This window comes from Borostomias antarcticus (assembly GCF_949987555.1).
Source record: "Borostomias antarcticus genome assembly, chromosome: 29".
NCBI classification, from domain to species: Eukaryota; Metazoa; Chordata; class Actinopteri; order Stomiiformes; family Stomiidae; genus Borostomias; species Borostomias antarcticus.
In genome coordinates, this window is record NC_140262.1 from 1923456 (window position 1) to 1934196 (window position 10741).

At 48.2% G+C, this 10741-nt stretch overlaps 1 protein-coding gene across 1 annotated transcript in view; it reads left to right on the top strand.

Moving 5' to 3' along the window:
* Positions 1-434: 434 nt before the first annotated feature.
* hectd2 (HECT domain containing 2) overlaps positions 435-10741 on the top strand; it is a gene marked incomplete at both ends in the record, with an annotated part of 29839 nt that continues 19532 nt past the window's right edge. The window contains 11 exons of the mRNA XM_084459992.1: positions 435-524; positions 1838-1965; positions 3747-3881; positions 4186-4288; positions 5415-5504; positions 5772-5836; positions 6006-6051; positions 8438-8547; positions 9234-9382; positions 9935-10058; positions 10608-10704. Coding sequence (XP_084316118.1) covers positions 435-524; positions 1838-1965; positions 3747-3881; positions 4186-4288; positions 5415-5504; positions 5772-5836; positions 6006-6051; positions 8438-8547; positions 9234-9382; positions 9935-10058; positions 10608-10704 — 1137 coding nt within the window. The remainder of the gene's footprint in view (positions 525-1837; positions 1966-3746; positions 3882-4185; positions 4289-5414; positions 5505-5771; positions 5837-6005; positions 6052-8437; positions 8548-9233; positions 9383-9934; positions 10059-10607; positions 10705-10741) is intronic.

Here is a 10741-nt window from a genome sequence, read left to right on the forward strand (position 1 = left end):
CGCTTACGTAAGGACCACTCTTGTATCCAAGCTCGTAACTATGAAGTCCTCAAACAACATGGCGCATACGTACAGCTGCGCTGCAGACACAGACGATACCTCCCGTTTCGTGGACAATGAGTAATTTTATTCTCATCCTAGAATCAACTAGATTTGGACCATCAAATCTATCCACGCAGAGTGGAATAGCCTATTTATCCAGAAGACTGCGTGCGACCGTCCGCGCGTTTTGGAACACTTTTACGCAAACGACTGCTCACCTGCTCGCCATGACGACTAATCTCTCAACCGTTACTTTTGTAGCTTTTGAATGTTTTGAATCTTTTGAATGTTTTGTTAACGTAATTATGCGGGTATTATGAGTCGTTATACTTCTTTCTAGTGTGGCAAAGATGCTTTAAGTGAGTGCGAACCAAACGAAACAAGCAGAAGAAATGCTGTTGAATATGAGAGAGAACAACACGTTGAGTCAAGGGGAGAGAGAGAGGGACAGACTGCCTCCAATCTCACATCACTCCACATACGTGAGTAGACAGATAACTTCATATTATTACTCATATTAGACTACAAGATGACCTGATAACTTCATATTATTACTCATATTAGACTACAAGATGGCCTGATAACTTCATATTATTACTCATATTAGACTACAAGATGGCCTGATAACTTCATATTATTACTCATATTAGACTACAAGATGGCCTGATAACTTCATATTATTACTAATATTAGACTACAAGATGGCCTGATAACTTCATATTATTACTCATATTAGACTACAAGATGGCCTGATAACTTCATATTATTACTCATATTAGACTACAAGATGGCCTGATAACTTCATATTATTACTCATATTAGTAACTATTAGTACTACAAGATGGCCTGTATGTAGACTACTTACAATAGCCTACGAAACAAACATTGGAAAAAACATATTTGTCAAGTTATGTTCAAATGATTAAGATAAGTAGCCTAACGTTAGACTAATTTAAATTTCCCACTAGCTATTTTAATTCTACCTGGCCTAAAGTCTTCATTTAAAACGTAGAAAAAAAGATAGAGTAGATAGAAGAGTAGTCTAAATGTATAAGGCAGAGTTAAAAGCTCTATCATCTCAGAGCTTGCCCTATGGGAGATGTGTCATTGATGGTGAGCTGAAGGGAGGGACGTTTTGGCAGCTCTTCCTCGGCTGGGCTCTCTAACTATAGGAGCTTTGTGAATCATATGAAGTAACACATAATCACTGAGTCTGGGAAGGGGCCCCAATTAACTTTACACAGATGTGTTATTGGAGACAATTGAGTAGGCTATTACGTCGTTATAATGAGCTGTAACAAGCGAGCAAACCTAGATGCTTTAGTAGAAATTGAAGGCTGATGTTTGAGACTGACTTCTATTTCTGGTCATCCACGACCTTGTAATAAAGGATTCTGGGATAGAAAGACTGGTTTCACGTCACAGAGTGTGATGAGGATTTTATAAGAATAGATCATCTGATAGTCCAATGGTAGGCCTAATTATATTTTTTATTGTATTATTATTAATATAAACCATTATTATTATTATTAGTATTATTATTATATAGGTTATAATAGGTTAATGATATAATGACTGTGATAATGATATTAGTGTGTTTGTGATCTGTATTACTAATAAAAAAGGCAGAGACCATTAGATTATTGATAATGTTTTTGCGTGTGTAATAATATTGATGTGTTTGTGAAACAGTCTGCATTGTTAATGATTTTTTTTTTTTTTAAGCCAGCAAAAGGCTATGATTGATGGCGTATTTGGAAAACGGTGTGTGATATTGATGTTTTTGGGACAGATTCTGGACCGAGGGCCAAAGCCGCCATACCCCTCCCTCCACAGTCTTATCTCCTCGACCAATCAGAAGAGAGATGCTGCTGGCCACTGTCTCTCCTCGCCGTTCATCCTCCCCAGCATCAGGCATGGTACGTGACATCACTCATCACGCATCGCTGGGGTTATAAAATATACGTTAACTACCGCTGGAGTGGCGAGGCGCTGGCCATCATCTCTCTACACTGTACATTCTCCCTAGTATGGGACATGATACTGTATGTTGTACGAGTTGCGTGCTTATAGCATGGTTATAATATGGTCAGAACCTATTATGTAGACTCACAAGTCAGTCTCTAAAGACTGGCATTGCGAAACTAATATTATGTAACCGCTGGGTTAGCAAGGTGCTGGCCACTACATTCTCCCCAGAGGTGGAACGTCACATCTTTTATGCATTATTACACTGGTTATACAGCTTTTAACTCTTTCTAACCATTTAGTAAACCGGTAATAACTTGCTGGCCAGAGACATCAAACTCCAGTCTGGCACTATAACCCTGTAGGGTTAGAGCCACATGCTTCTGTTTTCAAGTGCTGGTTGTTCAATATAACCTTTATTTATGCAGGGATTGCTATTCTTTTGCGTACAGTGTCACATGCTACTCGACCCATTATATGCCAATGGGTTGGAGGTGCAAACAAAAGTGTATGTGTGTAAATTGTAATATTGTTTACTGGTTTGTTGGACTGTCGGAGCCCTTCTTGAGGGCCCTTTTAAAGGGAACATTCAAAAAAGGAGCGCGTTGATATTTAGAAAACCTCACTGGGAGAGTTTAGAGGAAGGCTGGGGCCTTTTATTTTTTTCTCACCGCGTTTCACAAAAGAGACTGTTTGAATTCCAAAGTGGCCCCGCGGGCGCCTCTTCTGAATTAACTGGCAATAACTGTGAGTCCAGATGTGTTGTAGCTGCCCCTCTCGTCTCTCAGATCAAAGATGCAGGAGGAGCCTTGAGGATCAAGGAGGACTATCATATCAGGCCAGCCCTGTGGAGAAGGGAAGTGGCTTTGGATACAATAAGCAGAAGCCTGGCGTTGTCTACGGAGCTGCTGACTGAAGTGTTGTGTGCGTGTGCGTGTGCGTGTGTGTGCGTGTGTACTTGTGTTGCTCTGCAGCTGCTGAGTCTGACTCAAGTGTTTTCCAAGCACAAGCTGTCAATGCTGTCACTTGCAGATCTGTTCTGGTCACTTTCTCTTTGAATCTGAGGCTTAATTGATGTCCGTTAAACTGTCTCACTACATATTCTCTCTGTAAGAACACTCTTACTGCTGTATATACTTAGTCAGCTAGTCTGTACTAGCTAGCTATATATTTAGTTTAATGAAGGTTGTTTGGTAACCATGCATGTCTGACGCTGGTGGCCAGACTTGCACTCCCAACCTTTCATTCAGTGGTATACTGTGTGTTTTTGATGGTATCATTTAGTGTTTGTGTGTGAGCTTGTGGTGGTGTGTACTGTTTGTACAGCAGGGGTGTAGTACTCTTGGGGGCGGCTGTAGCTCAGTTGGTAGAGCGGGTCGTTCAACGATCGAAGGGTCAGCGGTTCGAATCCCAGCTCCGACTGTCCACATGTCGAAGTGTCCTTGAGCAAGACACCTAACCCCAAATTGCTCCCAAAGAGCAGGTTAGCACCTTGCATGGCAGCTGCCGCCATTGGTGTGTGAATGTGTGTGTGAATGGGTGAATGAGAGGCCATTTTAAAGCGCTTTGAGTGCCGCTAAGGTGGAAAAGCGCTATATAAGTGCAGTCCATTTACTCTGAAAGCCAATTTTGCCGTAACTGTACAGCTGTACTGTAACTGTATTGTGGGTGGTTAAGTACTTGATAACACCACTGTTGTACGGTATGTTATTCCCCCCGTCTCCCATTGCAGGTAGAGAGCTGCCCCCCCTGTGTCCGGAGGTCAGACAGAAACACCGCATCACCATCGACATTCTGCCCCCCGAGGTCAGGGCACGCCTCTCCGCTGACCCCGCCATCCCCCTACGCACCAAGACTACCAAAGAGTTCCAGTGAGTAGACACGCACACACACACACACACACACGCACACACACACACACACACACACACACACACACACACACACACACACAAGCATGCATGGAAGAAACACACACACACACACACACACACACACACACACAAGCACACACACACACACACACACACACACACAAGCACACAAGCATGCATGGAAGAAACACACACACACACACACACACACACACACAAGCATGCATGCATGTACAACCCCCCCCACCCACCCCCATACGCTCACATCTAACAGAACTGTGTGTATGTGCCGTGTTTGCAGGGAGGATGTGGACAGGGCTACGGTCTCAGGGGACTGGAGGCTCGTCCATGAGTTCTACTGGACCACGTTCGGCTCCTTCCTGGAACTCAATGCCGCCTTCAAAGTGGGTCGACACCACAACTGGCTAGACAGCCCGTCACATGTATGGAGCATCATAAACTGGCTGTCGTGACACCCGAGGCTTTGGCCCGCCTAATCCCGTCATAATGTGAACATGTTATCCTACTGTTTGTGCTTTATCTTGACTTAATACTCTATGCTCATTCATTTGGTAGTATAATGGTTCGTTCGTTTATAACTGGGAGGTGGCAAATTGCGACTTGCTACTAGGAATGATTCAATAAAACACTGCATGAACTCGCACTTCCTCGTCGCAAATTCGGATATGTTTCTCAGCCCCCAGTTGCTCGAATGCACTAGATATAACTAGGTAACTGTGATATAATGGTATATAGCTCGAAGTAGGTAGGTAGGCTTTTTGCCACTTGCGACTTGCCACCTCCGACCACAAACGAACGCACCATAACTATATATAGGCTAGTACTATAATATGTACTTATCATTGTAAAATGTTTGGCTATAGAACAACACAACATTTCATAATGTGCTGTACCACTGATGAGTGGAGTAGAAGGTGGTCATTGTTTGGGTGTGTTGTAGCTAATCGGGTGAATGGGCTCTTTCTGAGGGACAGGAAAAGGGGCATTTAGCTGGTTGTTATTCAGTCTGCTAGATGAATGAATGAAGTCATTCAGGAGGCCGTACAAAAAAAACTGTACCTGTGCCTTGTTTCCATGGCGACTGTTCTCGGCGAGAGACCAGGCTACGAGGGGAGGGGGACGGTCGTGTGTATGGCCAGGAGCAGGGAACCGTCGCTGTTAGACCGGTATATGGTCGTCGACGGAGCTCGTAAGGGACGCCAAGAGATTTCCACACACAGTTTCACGGAAAGCCCTCGGAAGTTAACCAGAATGGAAGCCAATTAGGCGTTTAGACAGAGCGCGTAGCAGAGATGATTTGGAAACAAAACCGTGAGGCTGCCCGACCTCAGGCTCGCAAGCCCAAATATCACCCACGGGGCGTGGGAACACCGCCCTGGGTGTAACGCTCTAGAGGCCTGGGCTTGGAGGGGGGAGCGGCCGCAGTTTGATCCCCCTGCACGATACAGAAACCTGTCTTACGCCACGTCTTACCCTAAATGTGTTTTTACGTTCCTGTCCCCCTATCAGAAGGAAGCCAGCGCCCCATTCAACACCACAGAGGACTCAGGGATCAACAGCAAGTTCCTCAACGCTGTCTACGACGCGCTACCTCTCACGGTACTGAGCTAAGAACGACGACACGTGGTTTTTGTAGCGTTTGGCGTGTTTCATGTCACAGTCTTTGACACATAATAAAGAAGGGTCCGCACTCAAAACTATGTTTATGCTCTTTTAATTCATGATGGTGGACAGACCTGGCAGACGCGTTTCGGCTCGGCCTTCTTCAGTGTTTAGCCTCACACACACATTTGAGCGGCCAGTTAAAAGTATGATGATGATGATGATGATGATGATGATGAAGAAGCCATCTTGTTGCCTCCCCAGCCTCCTGATACCCAGAAGGCCGTGCTGAAAGGCATCATCAACTGCCTGCTGAGAGAGTGGAAGGGGTGAGGACAGACACACACTCGTCTTCACACACTCCTCTTTGTATATATATATATATAGACAGCCATTTTGACATACTATAATGTAAAACGTACACATGTATCTTGATATGCTTAGTACTGTACATGTGCTGTGCAACAGTATGTCATTCAACGGTCTGTTCTGTTTCAGTCGCCGGACGAAGGATGACCTCAGGGCCTATTTCATCCTAGTTCAGGTAACTACAGACACACACACACACACACACACACACACACACACTCACACACACACACACGCACACACACACGCACACACGCACACACACACACACACACTATACAAATCACTCACATAGTGGGTTCGGAACAATTGCTGTCTGAAAGCAAATTCCAGACTATAGAGCATTATTTAAGAGTAGAACAAAGTGTACTTTCCCACTAACAACTGCAAATCCCTCATTATAGAAGCTTTTTCAAATGCACACAGACACACCCGCTCGCACACGCACATGTTCCCATGTTGTACAGTTGAGTCCTGCTGCTGTACGTATTCTGTGCTGAGTGCAGCAGCAGTCTCAGGCTCAGGCTTTAGGCCAGTTAAGAAACGCAGGAAACGCTTGATCTACCGTCTCACCACATGGCCCATCGGTTCCAGTTATAACACAGACACACACACACACACACACACACACACACACACACACACACACACACACATATGCACACAAACACGCACGCACGAACGCACACACACACACACACACACACACACACATACACACACACACACACGCATACACACACACACATACACACCGCACTCTCCATAATGATAGTTAAGTGCTTACTTCACACATGAGCTGGAGAAGCTGGCTTGGCGACGTCCAAATATGGACACAGGCGTCAGCCTCCGAGTCTGGGAGAGAGACCAGGAGAGAGACCAGGGGAGAGAGCCTGGGAGAGAGACCAGGAGAGAGCCCGGGAGAGAGCCCGGAAGAGAGACCAGGAGAGAGCCCGGGAGAGAGACCAGGAGAGAGACCAGGAGAGAGACCAGGGGAGAGAGCCTGGGAGAGAGACCAGGAGAGAGCCCGGGAGAGAGACCAGGAGAGAGACCAGGAGAGAGACCAGGAGAGAGACCAGGAGAGAGACCAGGAGAGAGACTGGGAGAGAGACCGAGAGAGAGACCAGGAGAGAGACTGGGAGAGAGACCAGGAGAGAGACCAGGGGAGAGAGCCTGGGAGAGAGACCAGGAGAGAGCCTGGGAGAGAGACCGGGAGAGAGCCTGGGAGAGAGACCGGGAGAGAGACCGGGAGACTGGCGAAGGCAGGGCAAAGCCTGGAGCCTTAAAACAGCAACGAGAGCCTCGTCCCAGTTTTGACACTCATGGTTTTTCATTAATGTTCTCTATCAGACGGCTCCTTTCATTCAGCAGGGCAGTTCATTAAAAAACAGAACTCAAACAGCTTCGCTGTGGTTACAGGATGTCGTTAGTCTCTCTCTCTCTCTCTCTCTCTCTCTCTCTCTTTCTCTTTGTCTCTCTCTTTCTCTCTCTCTCTTTCTCTCTTTCTCTCTCCCTCTCTCTCTTTCTCTCTCTCTTTCTCTCTCTCTTTCTCTTTGTCTCTCTCTTTCTCTCTCTCTCTCCCTCTCTCTCTCTCTTTCTCTCTCCTCTCTCTCTCTCTCTCTCCCCCTCCCTCCCTCTCTGGTCTCATGCGTTGTGATGGTGGTCATGGTGATCATGGTGGTCTGGTGTATTGGTGGTGATCATGGTGATCATGGTGATCATGGTGGTCATGGTGATCATGGTGATCATGGTGATCATGGTGGTCTGGTGTATTGGTGTATTGGTGGTCATGGTGATCATGGTGGTCTGGTGTATTGGTGGTCTGGTGTATTGGTGCGTGTTGTCATGGTGATCATGGTGGTCTGGTGTATTGGTGTATTGGTGGTCTGGTGTATTGGTGCGTGTGGTGGTCTGGTGTATTGGTGCGTGTGGGCTGCTGATGGGCCGTCTGACCTACATAGAGGCTGATCCTGTGTGACGCTGGAGCTGAGGACCCAGAACCCTGCTATTACTATTACAGCTCTCTCTCTCTCTCTCTCTCTCTCTCTCTCTCTCTCTCTCTCTCTCTCTCTGCCTCGCAACAACCCCCTCCCCGCCCACCCCCAACCCCTTCTCCCTTCATCTGGCTGTCTGTCCATCTCCCCTCCCTTTCTCTCTCTTTTTTTCATCCTTTCTTTCTCTCGCTTCTCAGTCCGTCTGTCTGTATCTTTCCCCCATCTCTCCCCCTCCGTTGCTCCGCCTCTCCCCTCTCTCTCTCCGCCGCTTGCCCTGTCTCTCACCCCCCCCCCCCTCTCCCCCTCTCCCGTCTCTCTCTCTCCCCTTCTCCTCATCTCCCCCTCTCTTTCTCTCCAGCAGATGAGGTAATGTTGGAGCAGAACCGTCTGGTTTCCTCAGTAATACCAGTCAGGTCCAGTCCTCTTTATGGCGAACCAGACGTCTCCCTGTCCACTCGCAGTGAAAAAAAGACATCTTTCCTTGCTGATAGATGCATCTCTCTCTCTCTCACACACTCTCCCTCGTTTTTACTCCCTCCCTCCCTCTCTCTCCCTCTCCCTCTCTAGAATCCTCAGTGTACCAGCCCGGCCACCTACGTCATCTATGCCCACCTACTGAGGCAGGTGGCAGCGCTGGCAGAGGCAGACATCTACATCCTGATGCACTGGCTGAAGAAGTGAGCCTCCTGTCTTCCCCTCGTTTGTCTGTCTGCCTGTCTTCCTGTCTTCCTGTCTGTCTGTCTGTCTGTCTGTCTGTCTGTCTGTCTGTCTGTCTGTCCGTCTGTCCGTCTGTCTGTCTGTCTGTCTGTCTGTCTGTCTGTCTGTCTGTCTGCCTGCCTGTCTGTCTGTCTGTCTGTCTATCCGTCTGTCTGTCTGTCTGTCTGTCTGTCTGTCTGTCTGTCTGCCTGTCTGCCTGTCTGTCTGTCTGTCTGTCTGTCTGTCTGTCTGTCTGTCTGTCTGTCTGTCCGTCTGTCTGTCTATCTGTCTGTCCATCCGTCTGTCTACTTGTCTGTCTGCCTGTCTGCCTGTCCGTCTGTCTGCCTGTCCGTCTGTCTGTCTGTCTGTCTGTCTGTCTGTCTGTCTGTCTGTCTGTCTGCCTGTCTGTCCGTCCGTCCGTCCGTCCGTCCGTCCGTCCGTCCGTCCGTCTGTCCGTCTGTCCGTCTGTCTGTCTGTCTGTCTGTCTGTCTGTCTGTCTGCCTGTCTGTCTGTCTGTCCATCCGTCTGTCTACTTGTCTGTCCATACGTTCGTCCATTCGTTTGTCTGTCTGTCTGTCTGTCTGTCTGTCTGTCTGTCTGTTAAATACGATGGCGCCGTGTCATCATGACGCTGCTATATCGCTGACAGGGCTGTCCTCTCTCTCAGGCTGTCCCCGAAGCGTTTTAAACATCTCGTGGACCGTCTGCAACTCTTCATCTCCACCCGCCTGTTTCCCGCCAAACCCGAGGAGCTACCTCCCGTGTCCAAGTGCTCCTGGTGGATCCCCTCCGCCACCAAGGTCCTCTCTCTCCTCAGTGAGTAGCGCTAAGCACTAACCCCGCCTCCTCCACGACGCAGACCCTGCCCGCTACCCTCTGGCTCCCCTGGCTAAGTGCTCCATCCCCAGGGGCGGACTGGCCATCGGGAGCACCGGGAGTTTTCCCGGTGGCCTGGCGCGCTAACTGGCCTGGACTGCGGTGAATGGCCTGCCCCCCCCCCCGTCTGAAAGTCCGAAACTGAAAGTGTTCCATCTAACCGCGTCGGCTCGACCCGTGGCCCGACTGGGGCTTCATTTCCCGGCCTGAAATATTCACCCAGTCCGCCCCTGTCCATCACTGGTCCTCTGTCTCTCCTCTAGCATCTATCTCTCCAACACTAACTCCCTAATCTGAACTCTCACCTTACAGCCCTGACCTCCACACCAACCCCTAAGCCTCTTAACCCCTAGGGCCCTCTCTCTCTCTCTCTCTCTCTCTCTCTCTCTCTCTCTCTCTCTCTCTCTCTCTTCTCTCTCTCTCTCTCTCTCTCTCTCTCTCTCTCTCTCTCTCTCTCTCTCTCTCTCTCTCTCCACATCTCCTCCCTTCCAGATGCAGCCAATAGCCTGTCCAGCCCTCCCCTGCTTCCCTACACGGACTTCTACAACCCCAGCCTGGAGCACACGGACTACATGGAGGACTACCGCTGCTGGCAGAGCCAGGGCTCCTCTAGCAGGTCAGAAACCACGGTCCAGCCAACCAAAATAGAACCAAACTTCAAACTATTTATCAAAAAATCAACAATAAATCGACTGTAAAACTCTCGCGCTATCCCCGGGGAGATGGCACCACACATGGCACGACTCATATTTCAAGACTTTTTTTTCCCAAAGAGCTTTCCGCTCTTTCCTTGGTATTGTATAAATGTAAAGATGGAAAATGTATGCTCGCCGAAATCAAGTCAATCAGTCATAATATACTTTTAATTAGTTTGTTTTCCATCTGCGGGACTCGATGCATCATTCTGACATCATGCCCTGAGAAATGTGTGGCCCTTGATGAACCGGACACACCCTTATCTGCCTTCTGACTACCGCTGGCATGCTATGGCGCGTGTTTGCGCTGCTGTATGAATACAGTCATACTCTTCTGAGATTTCATTGGCTTTGTGTCTCTCTCATGTAAAAACAAAGACAGTTTTACGCCTGAAGCCGTAAAGAGTGAAGAGTGTGTTTTCGTCCACGTTGATCTGAGGCCCTGGATCTGTACTCCATCTCTCCTGCAGGTTCAACATCTGCCAGTTCCCCTTCATCCTGTCAGCTGGGCTGAAGAAGACCATCATTCAGAGAGACTCCGAACAGCAGATGATCAGCACGGCCAGGGTGAGACGCGCGCACACACACAACACACACACACACA